The 20543-nt window shown below is 35.3% G+C and overlaps 2 protein-coding genes and 1 non-coding gene across 3 annotated transcripts; 1 reads left to right on the forward strand and 2 right to left on the reverse strand.

Annotated features, from left to right (window-relative positions):
- Positions 1–3405: 3405 nt before the first annotated feature.
- LOC104110697 (cation/H(+) antiporter 3-like) lies at positions 3406–8227 on the reverse strand. Its single transcript, XM_009620235.4, has 3 exons — positions 7836–8227; positions 5852–6865; positions 3406–4858 (listed from the first exon to the last, which is right to left on the reverse strand). The coding sequence occupies exons 1-3, from the start codon at positions 8067–8069 to the stop codon at positions 3740–3742; spliced, it is 2367 nt and encodes a 788-aa protein (XP_009618530.1). The 5' UTR covers positions 8070–8227; the 3' UTR covers positions 3406–3739.
- Positions 8228–8682: 455 nt separating this feature from the next.
- Positions 8683–8788, forward strand: LOC117280160 (U6 spliceosomal RNA). Its single transcript, XR_004510641.1, has one exon. It is a non-coding gene; the product is annotated as a U6 spliceosomal RNA (small nuclear RNA).
- Positions 8789–10346: 1558 nt separating this feature from the next.
- Positions 10347–15407, reverse strand: LOC104110696 (alpha-soluble NSF attachment protein-like). The gene is made up of 9 exons (XM_009620234.4): positions 15167–15407; positions 13906–13955; positions 13724–13796; positions 13430–13509; positions 12892–13043; positions 12216–12375; positions 12093–12140; positions 11331–11411; positions 10347–10656 (listed from the first exon to the last, which is right to left on the reverse strand). Exons 1-9 carry the CDS (start codon positions 15309–15311, stop codon positions 10576–10578), a joined length of 870 nt encoding a protein of 289 aa, XP_009618529.1. The 5' UTR covers positions 15312–15407; the 3' UTR covers positions 10347–10575.
- Between the last annotated feature and the right edge of the window lie 5136 nt (positions 15408–20543).

Consider the following 20543-nt stretch of genomic DNA (forward strand, 5'->3'; position numbering starts at 1 on the left):
TTAAGATATTCCTGCTTAAGTTTTTTATTGTTTATTTGATCATTTTTCATGAAATTATTGCTAATTTAATTATTGTTGAATATTTTGGAAGGTGAGGTCAGTATTCTGGTATTGAATTGATTGATAAGTATAGATCCCCACATTTAAATACTGTTTCGAATTTATATTATCATTTTCATGGTAAAGAAGAGTGTAAAAGCACGAAGGGTGATTCCGTGTCATATATACTATTTATATTATTATTGTCATGGTGAGAAAGAGTGTTAAAGTACGAAGGATGATGTCGTGCCATTTTTACATTATTATTTATTGATTTATAAAGTGAGGAAGAGAATCAAAGCACGAAAGGTGATGTTGTGCCATTTAAATTATTTATTCATCATACTATGGCAAGAAAGAGAGTTAAAGCACGAAGGGTGATGCCGTGCCATTTATATTATTTATTTATCATTTCATGGGAAGAATGAGAGTAAAAGCACGAAGGGTGGTATTGTGCCATTTTTATATTTCAGCTACCTATTTTGTTGTTGGTGCATTATTTGGCTGCTACCTGACACTTCCCTGGCTGAAATTTTTAAACCATTTCCCTTCACATGTTTCCTCCTAAATTTGTAAAATTTGTCAATTACTGTGTTCAATATTGCTTCGTATATGTATATACTTGCACAGGTTATTTACGTATGTGTCTTGTCATAGCCTCGTCACTACTTCGTCGAGGTTAGGCTCGACACTTACGGAGTACATGAGGTCGGTTGTACTCATACTACACTCTGCATTTCTTGTGTAGATTTTGGAGTTGGTCCCAGCGGCATACCATAGACTTGCTCGGATTCAGCTACCTAGAGGAGACTTGAAGTATAACTGCTTAGTGTCCGCAGTTCTAAAGTCCCCTTCTACTTTATCTTAATTGTGTATTATCTTTCAAACAGCTAGAATTTTATTCAGACCTTTATTTGTATTATTCTAGTAGCTCGTGTACTTGTGACACCAGATTCGGGGATGTATTTGGATGATTCGATTTTTATGGTCTTCCGCACTTTATTTCAGTAATTGACATCCGTTTAATTTAATTTGTGTAAAAATAGTTAAGATTATTCTAATGTTGGCTTGCCTAGCAAGTGAAATGTTAGGCGTCATCACGGTCCCGAAGGTGGGAATTTCTGATCGTGACATATCATGACTCGTAATTTGAGTTATTCTCAATATTCATATTCCTATAGATGAATAAAACTTTAATTCTTCATTTGTTTGAATTTTGAGGGTCAACAGTGTTAATTAGGAAAATTAATACATGATTTGAGTAAGAACTGATAGGCGAGCCTCGAGCATTGGGCTTTACGTGTATTTAAGACGTACAGTCGGGCGCTTAAGGCATAAACCTCACAGAACTAAGCCCCATATATGAGTCTTTTGATAGTGTCCAGTTCAGGGGCGAGCCCCGAGCAAATCCCAAAAAAAGTCGTTAAAACACTGAAACAAACAAACAAACAAACAAACAAAATGATTATTACTGTACAATATTTGTGTCGCTTTTGGTGTTCAGGGGGAGCATGCGGACTATAAGATGGTGTAGCAAAAGCTCCATACAATGCTATGATAACCGCGGGAAATCAAGTTCTATTTCGGCATGGCTTTGGATGTGGCGCATGCTATCAGGTGTGAGCATTACTCTTAACTTTTATTTAAATTGGTTCGACATAATAGTATTTTAAAGTCAAATCATATATATATATATATATATATATATATATATATATATATATATATATATATATATGCGCGCACACAAAAACAAGTATTCATGGAGTTAAATATACAATATTTCAGAACTCACTCTATAATTAATTCAAAATCCACAACGTCTAATAAATTTATATCCACTAGTACTACTTGAAAAATGAGAGACAAAGAAATTGCAAAAAGAAAATAGAAAATGCATAGTTGAAATTATTAAAATTTAGAGAATAAATGTACTATATAACATGTTTGTATGAGTAGAATTCTTTTTTAGGTGTTATGCAACCAGAGTCCACATTGCTCAAGGAAGCCAATAAGAGTCTCTCTCACAGATGAATTTGCGTTCCTACAAAAGGTGAGTATTCACAACAAACTAAAATATTAATATTTCTAGGAATTTAAGATTATGCATTGCCAGTATATAAGCTTCTTACATCATCAAATTAAGTGATCTACACATAACTCTTTACAACAAATCTAATATGATTACTTAGAAAATTGTTGGGATCGAAAGATCTGACGCGCACCACATGTATTCTATATATATATATGTATGTATGTATGTATATATGTATACATATTGACTTCCATTGACTTCTTCGTGGGCTTACTTCTTTATATATATTTTGACCTCCCCTCCCTCCCCCTCCCCCAAAAAAAAAAAATTCTGGCTCGCCAGTGAAATTATCAGGTGTTATGTAGAAGTTAATCTTGACTAATTGACCTACATATGAACTAATATAAAAGGGAGTGCAAAAATATCAAAAATTTACAACACAAAATCCACTCTCAAAGAGGTTTATTTTCTTCCCCTAAACTAGAATTTTAAGGGCTACATTGTGAATGTTGTAAAATAAGAAGAAATGATCCTCCATTTGTAGTAATTCAAATCTTTTTTCCTCCAAAAAAGAATTAGTCAAATTTGCAATATATACCTTTTAGGAAAAAAGTAAAAACAGTGTAAATATTTGTCAATCCTTCAAAACAAAATTCAAATATGGTAGAAAATTTTCGGACAAACACCTATTAAAACTAAAGTAATAACCGAAAATTTTCGGATATCCTTCCAATGCAACAAATGTTTGGTGCAATTTGGTCTGCTCATATTAATCCAAACACACAAAAACCTCCCTTTTCACTTAGGTTAACTTCAGAGTATAAGCATCAAATTAAAGCTAATAATATCATTCCTGTCGATTGGCAATCAAGAACAATTTACAAATCAAATGTCAATTTTCCTAATAAATTATAGTCTTTTAATATTAATTTGGCTGATTGGAGAGGAATTTGAGATTACAAAGTGAAATGTTGTATTTATTTTGCAAACCAACACTATGATATATTAAAGAAAATTCTTTAGATATCAAGTTCGAAATTCTCACACTACTAAAAAAAAAAATAGGAATTAGCGACGGACAAGTTTTATAGTTGAACAGAAAAATCCGTCGCTAATCCTATTTAGCAACAGATCATCACAAAATTTTGTTACCTACAACAATTTAACGACAGATTAGTGACGAAATTCGTAGTTAATTCCATTTTTTTTTGTAGTGTCTGTTTTTCTTTATTATAAATCTATTCTGAGGGCACATGGAAAAGTTCATTAGTCCTCTCTCTATCATCATGCCTGCAAATTAAACTAAGGAATTATGAAAGTAGAGCAGCTGGTTGAGAGATGTGTGCTGTTATATGCCATGAAAATTTAAATGTTAATTTACATATAGACATGGTATTACCATAAATGCACAAGGAAATCTACATCAAGGCATAATTTGCTTGATCTGGGGAACCATTTACATACAGTCAGACCTCTCTATAACAGTATCGTTATATAACAGTCGTTCACTATAAAAGTCAAGTTTTTTAAAATCAATTTTCATGTTATATTATAATATTTGTTCTATATAACAGCCAAAAAAATCTGGAACAAATGAGACTGTTATAGAGAGGTTTTACTGTATATTATATGGTCAATTTGCTTCTCTATAAGGGGTTCACTTTCTCATTTGTTCTTAACAATTTGTTGCTGCACCACCAATACTGAAACTGGTCTATTTATCTCTGCAGCAGCAAGCATATCACCAACTGGTCCAAGTTCTGGTAAATCATTCCATTCATTAAGTCCTAATAATTGTTGCAGATCGTCGCGATGACGCCTTCCAACCATTATAAGATCAAAGGCTTCTTCCATAGCATGTATAATCAAAGCTGTTTCAGCTCCATCTTTAACTCTTTCCTCTCTATACACAATATTATCTTGGTTTTGACCTAGAACACGTACCTCCTTTAATAACTCAGCATCAAGTACAGCATCCCAGTCGTTTTCACGTATGTCGATGTCCCATGACACGAATCTAACGACAGTCAAGTGAATTTCTGGCGATTTTGACATCCGTCTAGCATAAGCTAATGCCTCACGATCATCATTGCCTCCAATGAAAACCACAGCTACATCATACATCGTTGATTGACTTGATTGACTCGTTAGACGCTTGATTTTCTGACGGTCAATTAGTATACCTACAGAACAAGGAGCCATGTCCAATACATTATTGTTGATTGTCCTTATATTGCTGCTGTCCAAGATAATCTTTCCCTGGTGATTCCATTTCCTGTGAAACGGGAGTATGATCATCGACGCTAACTTGTCGAATGCAAGCGAGCAAATGTCCTGATGCATGAACCTTGGCAGTGACATTGAGGTAAAGAAATGAGTACTAGCAGATCCAAGGTACTGCTGTTCAAATGATAGAAAAACATCCACAATCTTTTGTGACCGAGAAATGCCAGAAACATTCTTTTGGCCAAGTTGGTGATCAATTAGAACTGGGGATGCCCGACCAGCAAGTTCGACAAGGTGTAGTGCATACACAGATAAAGGACTTTCTTTGCATGGAAAAGAAGCATCTAAGACCTTACGGATAGCTACAGCATCATCAAATCGATGAGTACATAAAAGCAAGCGCAATTCAGAATTGTTTGAAGCATGTTGGATGTCTCTTTTCTGATAGCCGGCATATATCCTTGTATGATCATACAGCGACCCAACACAGAAATGCGAGAGTGCAGCTATGAGTAGTACCGATGCAGTTAGCATGGAAAAGGTTTCTCCATCAAATGTCTGCGTTTCAATACAAGGGGAAGAGAAAACAGAATTAAAACTCTGGTTGAAAATGGTTATTAGCACATTTTAGGAATGACTAACTATGGTTTCCTTTTCATTAGGAGCATTTCCATCACATTCCAACATTCACATGTTGACAATAAATAAATACAGTGTCGACAACAATAATACAGAACCAACACCTCCCACAAAAGAAAAGGGACATCGTTTAAATTCGAAGGTAATCAGCTATAAGCACGCCGTTGCTCATCAATGAATTTAAGAAGCTCCAAACTACTGCATTCAAACTAAATGGTTAAAACAACTTGCTTGTATGCTTGACCAGAGGCGGAGCTACGATTTTAAGTTTATGGGTTCTGGATTCTAGAAAAAAATAGCTTACAGGGTTCTGAATAAATTATTTAGACATATTAAATGAATTTTTTAAATAAAATTACAGGGTATGGACCAAAGCTACTGGGTTCAGCCAAACCCGTACACAGGGTTATGGCTCCGCCCCTGTGCTTGACTTTATGCAAATAGCACGTAGATATTAAACTGGAACGTCTGTTCAAGAAACGTCGTCCTAGGTTGACACAGAACAGCATTTCATGGATTAAGAAAGCTAAAATTGTACAAATGTGCCCACATAAAGAAACACTATTCAAGCTAATAACATTCCAGGAAAAAACAGTTATACTTTACCGTTCAAAATCAATTTGGCTGGTTGTACTGCAGGCTCAGCAACACAACCTCAAAATGCAATTATGCAACGGCAAAAAAGGGCAGCCCGGTGCACTAAGCTCCCGCTATGCGCGGGGTCCGGAAACGGGCCAGACCACAAGGGTCTATTGTACGTAGCCTTACCCTGCATTTCTAGAAGAGGTTGTTTTCACGGCTCGAACCCGTGATCTCCTAGTCACATATCAGCAACTTTACCAGTTACGCCAAGTCTCCCCTTCAACATTTATGCAACACCAATATTAAGATATTGAAAGGATAAGTAAATACCTGATTAATAATGTTGTTAAAGTAAAAAGACATCTGGATAACACCTTGTGTGCTCATGATAAAGGCAAGAGCAGCAGCATCTTTTGGGGGAACCTTGCACGCCAATGCCGGAAGGAAAACTGACGCGTACTTTACCGTAAGACAAAAGAACACCATAACCCATACCCAGTACAGGAACGTGAGATCGTACAAATCGACCAGATTTACTTTCATACCACAATAAGTTACTAGAAGGGGTGCAAGCATACCAGATACCATGGTCTCTAACTTCTCGACTAATGTTGATCCGAGAGGTGGACCATCTGGTATAACAAGACCGAGAATAAAAGGACCATATTGGTAATTAAGCCCTGCGTTATCCGTAAGAATCACGGCTAACATGACTGTGACAGATGCACAAACTATGTAAACAGAATTAACCGGCCTGCCTTCTGGTGTCCTTTTGATGATCCAAAGTGAAAGCGGTCGGACAGTAAACACGATAAGCAAGATTATGCCAACAAGTAGAACAAAAGACTGGACAAAGATAACCATAGGAATCTCTGCCGACACTCCAATTCTAAGAGTAGAGAAGATAGTCAACCCCAGATTACTAAATAGGTCACTGATCAAAGTTGATGCAAGAGCAAGACGACCAAGCTCAGAATTCATGATTTTCAGGTCAACAAGGAGAGAAGCAACCACAGGAAATGCAATCAAACTCTGAATCAAGAAAATACTTTGAGTGGCTGGTTTTCGGTATCTATGCATGTTTTCATCTAGTGAAAAATATCCAAAATACAAGCTCGCAAAAGAGGCCACCGGTAGAATAACAGCAAGCAATCCTACTGTCCACGCTCTTGAGCCACTTCTCAACACCATTTTTGCGTCCATCTTCACTCCACTTAAGAAGATAAAAAATATATAACCAATTTTTGACATTAAATCTATGAAAATTTCTCCTGGTTGTGGGAATAATGTCTCCGTAAAGTCTGGGATTTTTCCAAGCATTGTTGGACCAAGTATGATACCTGCCTGTAAGTGAATGACAATACCATCAAAGCTGGAGTTAAAACCAAACATAAAGGAAATACAGTTTGGTAGTTTGTAGAACCACCACTTTCTATCATTGAATAAAATTGCAACATACTCCCAATTCTAATATTACAAACACCCCATATTTTCTTCATACTTTTATCCTGAAACTATGTACTCAAACTTCCTATCAAGAGCTTCAATTTTTTTTCCATTTATTTATATGAATGAAGATCTTGAATGAGAAGAACATGTAACATTATCACAAAAAACTTTCTGTCTATCTAAATTTTGGTAAGCAGAGTTACCCACAAAATCCAATGGCGTAGTCAGGAATTTATACAAGAGGATTCAAAAAAAACTCTAGAATGTCATATTTGGGACTTAAATTTGTGACATAACGCAACTTTACTACTACACTAGAGTATTCCTTTATGTCAAGGGAATTCTATAGCTTATATATAGTCAAAAAATCATTTTTATCCTATTTATGCAATATAATTTTTCGACGAAGAAAATTCAATGGAATCCCTTCCTTCACCTAGCTCCGATCCTAATTCTACCTCTACTTGTGGGAGGTTACAAGATAACCAGTGCGTGCATCCAAGCTGGTTTGGACGCCACCGTTTTAAAAACATGTAACATTATATTCTCAAACTTTTTATCGAAGTCTTTTTTTTTCTTCCATTTTTTAATATGAAGAAGACCTTGAATGAGAAGAACATGTAACATTATCACGAAAAATCTCTAAGTGATTTCTTTTGCTCTTGTCTTGACATGAACGTAAGCTGGCCCGGCACCACCGTTATAAAATAACATGTAACATTATTATCAATAAAATGGCAGAATGATTAACAAAGAACAACAACAAACCCAGTATAATCCGACGAGAATGATTAACAAACAACAACAACAACAACAAACCCAGTACATTCCCGCAAGAATGATTAACAAAGAAAAGGGAAAGTACCAAAATCTCAGAGATAAGGCGGGGCAGACGGATCCGTTTAAGGACCAAATGGAGGGATTGAGTAAGGAGAAAAATGATGGCTAATTGTAAAAGAAGCCTAGGCAAAGTGAAAATAAGGAAATCATGAGAATCTGGTAAACCCCATAATCCAGGTGAATGAAGAGGTATTTCAGCATAACAATTTCCAATTCCACCTGGTAATTCCCCTTTTGGGGTTGTCTGCCCTGTTGCCATTGATGTTGTTGACCTTGGCTAGGCCTGATTACCCCCACATTGACAGAGAAATTCAAGAATTTGGCATTGTGAATAAAAAGGAGAGGTTTAAAGATTCGTACTATCATTTTTGTTAGAAGCAAAAACAAAGGGACTAAATTCTTAACCCCGTAAAATATTCACAGCCTTTGGTTGGAAATGTAATGCTGTGGGAAATTTAAAAAACAGGGAGGAGCAAATATTTTGGGTATGTTTGATCTGAAAATATTTTTTTGGAAAATAAATAATTTTCTTACTTATTTTTTAGTATTTTTCACGGGTCGAGGGTCGGGGTCTATGGGTGGGCCAAGGTGGATGGCATACGAGGGCGGGGATGGGCGAGGTGGTTGGTCAAGGGGTTGGCGGCCGGGGATGGAGTGGCAAGGGGGTGAATTGGGAGGTGGGGGTTGGGGTTAGGAGTGTTTTCAATAAAATTTTGAGAAATATTTATTTCCTACTCTTGGTTGGTAAGTAATTTTGCTAAAATTGGAGTAAAATAACTTCATTAAGAAAATAATTTTTAAAATATTTAAGTCAACCAAACATAAAAAAATTAAAAAATTCCATTCGTATCAAACACTCTTTGTTAATTATTATTTTTTTTGACACTATTACGTATTATCAGTAATAGGTACAGAGAAGATTTACATAGTCCATGCGTAAGAATGACAAGCACAAATCGAAAAACAGTTTAAATTTTTTATGGAAAGGAGGTTAGAGCTCCCTTGTCTCCCCTGAGGGGAGGGTTCCACTAAGGAGTTTACTTGGACAGGTTAGAGCTTAGCAGAGGATTCGAGAATAGGATAGGATCCCGTCCTTAATATTCAGGAATGCACATCCTGGAAAGCTAGGCATTTATGTAGAGGCGGACCCAGAATTTTTATGCGACAGGGACACATTATTCTGCTCAACCAGTGCCTCCTAAAGGTTTTTGGTGTTTAGGGTACCAACTGTTTTAAATTAATTATTTTCAAGATATACACAAATATATATATAGGGCTTCGGCCGAAGTTTACGGGATCCGGTGACCACTCACCATTACACATGGGTCTGCCTCTGCCTGCATACTGTCTTTTACTTATTTTATTGTCTTTTCCAAATTAGAAAATTTTATTTACTTCTTTATTTATTTATTTTTCGTGGAATATTATCACATGAAGACATAATTTTCTGGTTTGGTACGAGAAGTTAGAGGTGTACTGATTAGGGGTGTACAAACCGAACCGGAAAATCGCACCAAACCGAAAAGTAAAACCAAACCGATTAAAAAATCCGACTAAGTTTGGTTTGATTTGGTTTGGTATTGAGTAAAAAAAAACGAATCAAACCGACATATAAATATATACTTTTTGTATATACTTTTAAGATTTTATATAGAATTTTCTTTTAAAAATGTCTAGAAATATTTGGGATTCTCTTGCGGGATATAATATTTAATAGTATATGAAGTGCTCCATATTTATTAATCTTAAATAATAGGTTGTATGATCACTTTCTCATCAAGTGTGCGTCAATCTATTTATTCTTCCATATTCACATCATATGTTAAGATCTATTAAATTCTTATATCTTTTTCGAATGTGAAGTGATTATTATTATTTAGGTATCATATTGATTTTTATGTTTAATTACTAAATTTGGTTAACCTTGAATGTGTACATCAACAAAACATTATTGTCATGCGACTAAAAAAATAACTATTATGTGTTACTAAGAAAATTCTCCCATAAAAATATTTTAATAGATAATATGTTTGTCAATTTTTTATATTTTTACTAAATATATATTTACTTATCAAAAATTTAACAAAGTAAGATTAAAATAATATTTAAGTAACAAAAAATCCGAAAAACCAACCGAACCAACCCGGTACATGTTCCCCTAGTACTAATATTGGCTATGTCCAATAGTCAGACTGTTTTGGTGCTTTTGCTTGTACAGAATTCTCAGTGGTAATAAAAGTTTGCTTTATTTACCAAAAAAAAAATGTTGCAACTCACTTTTCATCTCATCTGACTATGCACGTAATATAAAAAGGTTTTGTGTTCATGTGTAAATATGTTTGTGAATTCAACTGAATTTATTACTTCCACCTTGAAGTATGTATATAGATCCTTAGAAATTTTTAAATGTAAATAGATTTATTTATTCTCCACTAACTCTAGATTCCGAATTCTCCTCTATCCAATCTCCCAGTAACAATATTACTATCTGGAAACTTGTTTTGCCTCTGAATTTGGCAGTCAAACTCAACCAACATAGACAAAACTATGCATTTTTTATATGAAATTAAACAAAGAACTCTATGCAATCCATCAATATCGACTACCAGGCTAAAACGTTGTTGGTAGTCGAACTCAATTTGATAGTCATACTCAACCAATACAATATGAGATGTATAAGTAGCATGATAAGAAACCATCAACCAGTAGAAACAAATTGGCATCATAAGCAATGCAATTTACAACCAATCTCAGAGAAGATCAATTTAAGTAAGGTCATCTTCCTCGAGCTCCTTCGCCTTCAATGCTTCCTTCACTCTGAGAAGAAGTGTCGTCCTCAAAGCATCCTGTAAAGTGAGGAAAAATGACGATAGAGACGACATAAGTATTGCGATGAACAATCAAAAAGAAAGCATAACAAAATGCATTAAGGTTGATTGAACCAACCAAGTAAGAACTTCCCATTTCACTTAGATAAGTGAAATGTGAGAACTACCAGTAGATAGTATACATTCTAAAATATCCAGATAAACAAAAGGATTCTTTCTTTAATTTAGTTGCTTGGGACTGGCACTATCAAATAGAAGTACTTAATGAACTGCCAAAGGTGTGACCAGTTTTACTACATGTTACATTCATTTACATATGTCCAGTTATGCATTTAAGTTCCAACACCAATATATGTAGAGAATGCCTGAAGGTTAACTGCAACATCGATAAATCCTGAGATGTATCTACTTCTGTCATTTATAGAACCTACACAGCAATCTCATAATGGCACACAAATGGAGTTCATTACCTTACAAAATGCTAGAGAAAAGAAAAACCTCCTAGTAACATTTCTGCTATGTAGAGCAAAGATCTGATGATGATGTTCAAGTGTGTGTGTGTGTGTGTGTGTGTGTGTGTATCGAAAACCAGAAAGAAGTAACCTCACGATGTATAACTATCAGCAGTTGGTAACATCTAAACACTTCTATTTCATTTTGTAGGCAAGGAAGTGGAGACAACTAAAATATACCAGCTTTGTCATGCTATCATATTCCTTGACAGAACCAGTAAACTTAGCAACATCTTCCTCGTCAATAGCAGCTGCCAAATCCTGTAATTGTAAAAGAAATCTCCCAAATTAATTCTATATTATCAAATTCAGGAAGCATATAATGATTCTGAGTTCTGAAAGCAATAACTATGCCCTCAAATGAGAGAATACAGTTACTTTGATGGTTCATCATATTAGTAGCTATTTTGGTTAGAAAGCATTGTGCCTATGTCCCTAAGAAATCATTTCTACAGTCAATTCAATTTCCTCTGACTTTGATAGTTTTCTTTAATTTAATAATATAACATTGACGTTTGTCCAATTTGTCACAAAACCCCGTATACCAATATGTCGTTAATATCTGCACTTTCATACATCACATCGGTTTACCTTACATAGACATGACAAATGAATAAATGTGCAAATTTTATGCCTCTAGTAGAAGAGTAATGGAAGATCAGACACATGTCAACCAGCGCATGAAACTCTGTTTTGTGTCCTGGTAATTCATTCCCAAACTACATTTCACCTGTCTGCATTACACACTGTTTTTAAGTTTCAGACTAACCACCTTAAAGCTGACAATTTATATTTTGGATAAATTCTTGACAATTCACATATTTGATATGGAATATACTTACTATATCCACAGATAAAGCAAGCAAAGTTGTTCAAAAGAGACGGTTAAGGGAGCAAGACAAAAGAACTCGCATGCTTGAGTTAATACAAGCTAAGGCATACCACTAGCAACTTGCACTCGCGTGTCCCTGAAAATGTTGGATCCAGTTCCTGCAAATCAGGATGCAATATTTACTTATCATGTCGAATTGAAATCTTAGATGTTTGACAAGAACAACAATGTACCTGATATCGCTCCAATGCATTGTTTATTGCAACAACATCACCTTTACAAAGTTGGCAAATACCAGCATTTAGAAGATGCCCTCTAACTCCATACTTCAACAAGTTGTTGTTGACAGAGTGCCGTGCTATCTCCTCAAAGATCTCAATTGCTCTTTGATATCTGGGTGACAAATGCTAAATGTTAAGTTTTCTTTTATAATGCAGAACTTCAATTATTACATATTGGGCAATTAGACGTGAAAATTAGTTTATTAACATTTATAAGGTGCTCGGCGCTTTTAACATGGCATTTAATACACATGTCTACTCTTAGTTTAAGTGATTTCTTTTCCTAATTATTGGTTTTGACTCCTTTTATATCTTTTCCTTTTTTAATTTTTTTCAATCCACATAGAAGATTTATTGCACCAGTACTCCAAGAGACTAGGATAGAATTCAATGTGATTCCACAGAAAAGAATGCAAGATATACAGGGAAGCTTAGCATCAAATCCAGATAACCAAGGAATTGTTCTGAGAGAAATTTCCTCTTGCAGTTTCTAAGTACCTTTTTAACCTGTTGTCTTTGTCTTTAACTGTGTCAATATTTCCATATGCAGCAATAAATTTGCAATTTCCAGACACAATTATTCTTTCTGTAGAAAAACTGTATTACTAATTCAGAAAAAGATTCTTACTTTTCTAGTTCAGCAGAGAATTGTGCAATTTTCTGCTTGCACTGATTTGCAGATGTTGTTACATCCTCACTTTGGAAAAGATCAGCAGCTTTCTCATAGTAAATGATAGCCTGCTCCAAATTTTGCTCTTGTTCATATAATTCAGCAATTTCCTGGACACAGCAGAATCATTATGTATCTTTCAAATGCAATCAAGCTGCCAAAGATACACTCCAATTAACTGTGCACGAAGTCTAGAATCATTTCAATGAAACCGGACAGTCATGTACCACATTAGACAGTCACATATCACTTCTTAAAAAAGCAGTCTGGGCCCTGGTGCACTAAGCTCCTACTATGCGCAGGTACGGATAAGGGCCGGACCACATTCTTGATAATATCAAAGTTAAATTGCAACGCAAATTGAAGAGACTAAGCATAACATATACCAAAGCGGACCTTACTCTATAAAAGAATTTTGACCAAGCACACAATACAGTTATAGGAAACATCAAAGACAAAGAGCACATCTGGATTATCACAGATAATATATCTGTACCTTGTAATATCTTGCAGACATATTTAGCCTTCCAATGTCCAGAAACATGTGTACTGCCTGCTCTAGACATGATATTGCCTCTGCAAGAGATATATCATAAATAGTTCTTTTGTTCAGCAAAAGTGAAACTTGACTAATGAAAAAATGAATTCGATGTGATGATTACATAGAACATGGCCCTGAAATGAATAATGGACATATGTCCAAAGATGTTGGCACATATCAGTTTGGAGCACATAAGACATTCCACAACATAAAAGAATTGGATTGAAGAACATGAAGGCAACACACAACCTCTCGTATTTGTCTTCTTGTAGCAATGAGCAGCATTAGCATAAGCACCAGCAGCCTCATGTTTGCTATCCAACTGATAAGATAAGAATAAGAAGTAATTGAAGAATATAATTTTTGTAGGAAAAATTAAAGGGAAAGGCATCAGATATAGAAAGGTCACTACGAGAGGATCGAAAACTTACCTTCAGATAACAATTCGCTACTTTGACATATACTGCTCCAGCTTGATCCCCTGAAAGACCAACAATCCAAGATTAATATGCAGTTTTTCATCATACCATATAAATGATCTACTTTACGAAACATTAAGCCTTCTCTAACAGATCCTACAACAACAACAACTACTACTACTACTACTACTATGGTTCAATCCCAAGTTGGGGGCGACTATATGAATCCTCTATATCCATTCTGCCTCACTTATGCCCGTTCAGTTCCACTATCGAAAAGACAATTGGGAATTCTCTAAAACTAAGGATTCTATAAAAATCGTAGACCTTGCTTACATTATATTCTTTCAGGTTTTTCCACTATCAAACAAATCGATGTCCATCTTATACAAGATAACTATAGAATATCCTTTCTTAGATTTTCGGGTATCAATTCAGTGACTTGCATAAAGCAAATAGATAAATCAGGTGATAGTGCAAACATGAAACTACCAGTGAATTATCACAAGTAATAGTTCACTCACTCAATGGTAGTAGCACGTCTAAAATATGATAAACAACTGCCCAGTAAATTATTCTCCATAAATGAACCATATGCCAGTCATCAGAAGATTCAGAAAGTAATACAACTGCCCTTCTCTTCACAAATACGAACATAAGCATTTTGAATCAAGTAGAATTAAACAACAAACATTTTTTTTTTAAGAATTAAGGTTATATACACTGACATTTTAGTGAATTTTTTTACACCATCTATGTTATTTAACCTGTTATAGCAGATTGTACACAAATATATTTTACACCGCCAGTGTATAAATTTAAATTCTTTCCAAAAAAAGATAAAAAATCTAGATGCCTATCAAACAACAAAGTATCCGATAATGGATAAAAATTACAATGAAAGCCTAAGAACAAAATCAGATTGGAAAGTACAAAGTTTTGCTGGTTTTAGTCATAATTTGAATACAAGTGACAAACAATTACTTTGACATAACGATTATCCGCAAGAGAATAACAACAATTCATTTAAAAAATAATATCAGAATATCGTATTCACAAATTCTAAAATAAGCATTCTTAATCAGCTCGAATTAGAAAATTTTAAAAAAAAACTTAACATATTTCGTCGGTAAAAAAAAAAGAAGCAAATGACACCAGCAATTGATCAAAAAATATAATTCTAAAAAGCGAAAAATCAAAGTTAACCACTACAATACTGAAATGGATGATCCAAAGGATAATTATTAGTAATAAAATACTAAAAAAAACTAACATGATTTAGCGAGTTTGAAACAATTAGCAGCTTTATCGAACAAATCAGCAGCGTCATCGTGTTTGGAACCGAAAAGTCCCCAACCGCTTAGTTTTTTCTCTGCTTTTTTCTCGAATTCTTCTCCTCTTGCTATCTGATCCCCCATTTTCTTTTTCTAGTTCTTTTTTTGGTGGTTTTCTTTTTTTTTTTTAGCTTAGCAGAAAAGGATTCTGAAATTAGAAAAAAAGAGGAAGAAATAAGGGGTGGAAAGGTGAGGGAGTTGATTTTTCAAATAACAGGCCTTGACTTTTGTCAGGGCCCGTATCCTTTAATTGGGCTTAAAACTAGAACTAGAGTCCAATTATTCGGGACTCGCAAATGTTATTACTCCATTCGTTTTATTTTATGTGGCAGAATGACCGTAATTGATAAAATACGGATTATAAACTTATGATTTTAAGTATTTTATAATATTATTGTAATTATAAAAGTATATATCATTAACAATAAAGTATATCATTAACAATAAAATAAAAAAATACTCATTAATATTTTGAATTAGAGGCCTTCGTTTTCTCTCTCAGCGCATGTTAGCATAATGTGCGCCGCCATGGGGAAGAGAGCTCGGAATCCCTCGCATAAGGCAATAATGGCACAGGAGACCATCGCATTGGGTGCGCATCATCAAAGCAAGAAGGATGACCGACTGAAAGGAAGTGAAATTCCAACAGAGCAATTCGAGGAGGTGAAAACCAATAGAACAATACCATGCATAGATGAATTGATCGAACAAGGGGAAATCGAAGATATAGCACCAATTGTCTATCAATTAGGATCACATGTCAGGGAAGTGTGGGAAGGAACTTCATCTACGCCACAACAATGGAAGGAGGTATTGAATTCTGGGGTTGGTCAAGGAAAAATGTCGTGGGCTGATTAAGTTGAAGCTTCGCTAGAGTTGAATACTAAGGGTTCCATTTGGGACAACTTTGATGTTACCAAGGTAACAAATGCTGGATTCAAACTCAAATATGTAGAACATAAAATACATGAAGCAGCACCTATTTGTGAAATTGAAGTAGAGGACATAAGCTCTAAGATAAAGTACTAAAAAATAGCCATTGTGTGTTGTGTTCTGGGAGCTCACCTGCCATTCTCAGTGGTTAATGGCTATATGCGTAGACTCTAGGGTAAACATGGTATAAATAAGGTGTCTATGTTGAAGAATGGGATTGTTTTAGCGAGGTTTGATTCAGAGATAGGGAAGAATGAGGTGTTACAATGGGGAGTATCACACTTTGACAACAAACATGTTATTGTGAAAGCTTGACATGCATACATGGAATTCACAAGATAAGGGTTGTATACAATCCCTATATGGGTTAAATTGCCTGAGCTGGACTTCAAGTGGTAGAGTCCTAAATGCCTAAGAAAAATTGGGAGCTTAATAGGAAGACCATTGATGGTAGACAACAACACAGAAAGGAAAGTGGGGTTGAGCTTTGCACGACTTCTAGTGGAGGTTCAGATGGATACTCAGTTGCCTAACAAAATATTATTTAAGAATGAGAAAGGGATGCTTATAGAACAAAACGTGCAATACAATTGGAAGCCAATTTTGTGTAAAGTGTGCAAGAAATATGGCCATGATGACCAAATATGCAGAGTAAGGAAACAACAGCGATCGGCTGGTACCAAAGCACCATATGATACAAATGGAAGAAAGGGTGATATAGGAGCAGAACAAGTGGTTAAAGAGAATGATAAGGAGGCAGGAGCACAGAGTAGGCAAATGACAGGAAAGAACAATGCAATAGGATAGCCAGTTACAATCACTCAGCCTATGCATGACAATGCAGGATGGATGACTCCTTTAAATGTTACAAGACTAACAAATCGACAGACACAACAAGGAAATAGAGTAGGAGATAAGAGAGATCAAAATAATTTCCAAGTTTTGGAGATAGTGAATGGTAATGTAATCAATGAGTAGTGCAACCAAATCTGTTAGAAATGTGGGAGGAAAAGTACCACCCCCAGTGGTCATGGATAACATTTTATGTGGGAATGTTAGGGGTATGAATACCCCTAACAAACGAAAGGAGGTGAAATTCCTTTGTAATAAAGAAGAGATAGGATTAATAGGTATGTTGGAGACAAAAATAAAGGTTGAGAAAATTGACCAAGTGGCTAGCAAGCTATTTGATGGGTGGGTTTATATAACAAATTTGAGTGAGCACTATAATGGGAGAATATGGCTGGCCTGGAGACAAGATTGTTTCAAAATGAACCTTTTATCTGTGAATGCACAAGCAGTCACTTGTCAGGTCACTCACAACAACCTGCAAGTTATATTTATGATGATGGTAGTGTATGCTTTTAATACAAAAGAAGATAGAAGAAGCTTATGGAGTTATTTAGAAGTAGTGAGCAGGAGAATAGGGAGTCCATGGATTGTTATGGGAGACTTCAACTCTGTCTTGCACACTGAAGATAGAGTGGGGGATTCCTATAACTATGGCTGAAATAGCAAAGTTTCATACGTGTATAAAAACAATGTGATTTGGTTGAGTTACCAACAAGTGGTAGCAGATATACATGGAATGACAGATATGGTGATAGTAGGATCTTATCAAAGATTGACTGGGTATTTATGAACACTGACTGGCTCAATTCTATGAAAAACTTTACGGCTCAATACCTAGAAGAAGGGATCAGTGATCGCTCAAGCTATCATCTGCAATTGCACTTAGGAGTGCCTTCAAATATTGTAATGTATGGGCTACTCATCCTAACTTTCTAGATGTAGTAAATGAGGGGGTGGGAACAGAAAGTACTAGGGTGCAACATGTTCAGATTAGTCAAGAAGTTAAAATTATTGAAGCATAAACTTAAAGATCTAAATAGAAGGCATTTAAATAACATTGTTATAACAGCTGATGCAGATAGGTAGGCTTTTGCCAAAGACAAAGAGTCCTGGACCAGATGGCTATGGGAGTGATTTCTATAAAGATTCATGGTCAATTATTGGTGATGAGGTGACTACTGCAGTTCTGGAATTCCTTGAGAATGGAAAATTACTTGCACAAATAAATCCTACAATCATTGCTCTTATTTCAAAAGTTGATAATCCCCTACAGGCTAGCCAATTCAGGCTTATTTCATGCTGCAATATTATTTACAAGTGTATTTCTAAGATTATTTGCAAGAGATTAAGAAAAGTCATTCCAATGATTATAGCAGATAACCAAGCAACTTTCATAGAAGGAAGATCTCTAATTCACAATGTACTCATATGTCATGACATTTTAAGACATTATAACAGGAAGACTACCCCAAGGTGCTTGATGTAAATTGATCTAAAGAAAGCTTATAATATAGTTAGATGAGAATTAATGGAGGAAGTGCTTAAAGGCTATGTTCTTCCTATGCCATTTATACACTTGATCATGGTGTGTGTTACATGTACTACATTTACAGTAAAAGTGAATGTTGGTGGTTTTGGCTATTTTGAGAGGAAGAGCGGTCTTAGACAAGGAGATCTCATATCCCCATTGGTATTTGTTCTAGTCATGGAGTACCTAACTAGAGTGCTGAACAAAATGAGTGATCTTCCAAATTTCCAGTATCACCCTATTTGAACGATTACTAATCTTACTCATCCCATATTTGCAGATGACTTGATATTGTTTTGCAAAGGCAACCTCCAGTCCATTCACAGGATGATAGAAGCTGTGAATCGCTTTAGTGAAGTCTCAGGATTGGTGGCTAATATGAAAAATTCTAATATCTTCCTAGCAGGAATGGATGATGAACTAAATCAGATAATACTGAGTAACACAGGTTTCTCAGCTGGCACTTTATCTATGAGGTATCTGGGGTTACCTCTAACAACAAAGAAGTAGAGTAAAGTTGAATGCCATCAATTAGTGGAGAAGATTACAAAGAAAATCAATTATGTTTATTCTAAACAGCTTTCTTATGTTGGTAGGCTACAAGTTATAAACTCTTTGTAGTGTATAATTTTTAGGGAGCTGTCTTCATACTTCCACAAAGTGTCATCAAGTAAGTAAATAGGAAATGCAGGGAGTACCTATGGGGTAGCACTGAAGGGCATAGGAAAATGGTATTGGTAGCTTGGGACTTAATAAATATGTAGACCTAAGAAGTGTGGAGGTTTAAATAACAAGGGATGCAAACTATGGAATGTGACATTTGTAGGAAAAATGTTATGGCAACTAGTGACAAATAATGAAGTGTTGTGAGTGAGGTGGGTGCATGTTATTTATATGAAGGCATGTAGGAGTATCTGGGATCACCAACCACCTGCAGATTGTAGCTGGTACTGGAAGAAGATTAATGGACTAAAAAACAACATGGCTCAATGGTATAATGGGAATACCTACACTTTGACTGAAAATGGCTCTTATTCTATCTCAAGCAGTTATAATGCATTACTTGGTCATATGTCAAGATGTTGGGAAATGAATTTGGTATGGAGTGGAGTTATGCTACCCAGAAACAGATTTGTACTATGGTTAGCAAACCAACAAAAGCTGCAAACCAGGGAGAGACTTCTACAGATGCACATTCCTATCCCAGGAGATGTTGGATTCTACCTGTGTGAACTGGGAGTGCTAGAGTCTCACCAACACCTATTTGTAGATTGCAGCTGGGTGAAATCCACGAGAGGAGCACTAGCAAGGTGGTCGGGTATCAATCTACCAGATATGGCAATACCTGAGACTTTGCAGGGGATTAGAAGGAGGCATTGGAAGCAATTTAGAAAGGAAATAGCATCAACAATAATAGGTGTGATGGTTTACCATACTTGGCAAGCTAGGAACTGGAAAATTTTCAGACAAATTAACTTGAACATGAAATTTTATATTAGTCAAATCAAGAAAGAGCTTACAGAAAGAATAATAATGCATGCAGAGCCCAGAAGAGCAAGGCAGTGTCCAATGTTGATACATAGATTGTGTAGCTAGTTTGTACAACAAGTCTCTTTTTTGGCTTGAATCCATGTATTTAGTCAGGTTTTATTTGAGGTCTTGACGTACTGGGATGTGCCTAGTACTCTCGAAGCTCTTAGGATGTAAAGCTTTTGGTTGTTACGGTAATATTCACAGATTATTATAAAAAAAATAATATATAGTTACTTTTAAATATAAAAATATGTTTTTATTAACATACTAAAAAATAGTACTATCATATAAAATAGAATTAAGATGGTTCTTAAGTGGCATACAGAGGCGGACGAGTGCCGCAATGCGGCCGTACCCAGTCAATTTTATTTTAAAACTATATATTAGAAAAATTACTAAATATATATAAATATTTAATTGCGAACTCAGTAATTAAGACGAGCCGTAAGTTCTGTGATAATTTTAGATTT

This window comes from Nicotiana tomentosiformis, chromosome 5, assembly GCF_000390325.3.
Source record: "Nicotiana tomentosiformis chromosome 5, ASM39032v3, whole genome shotgun sequence".
NCBI lineage: Eukaryota > Viridiplantae > Streptophyta > Magnoliopsida > Solanales > Solanaceae > Nicotiana > Nicotiana tomentosiformis.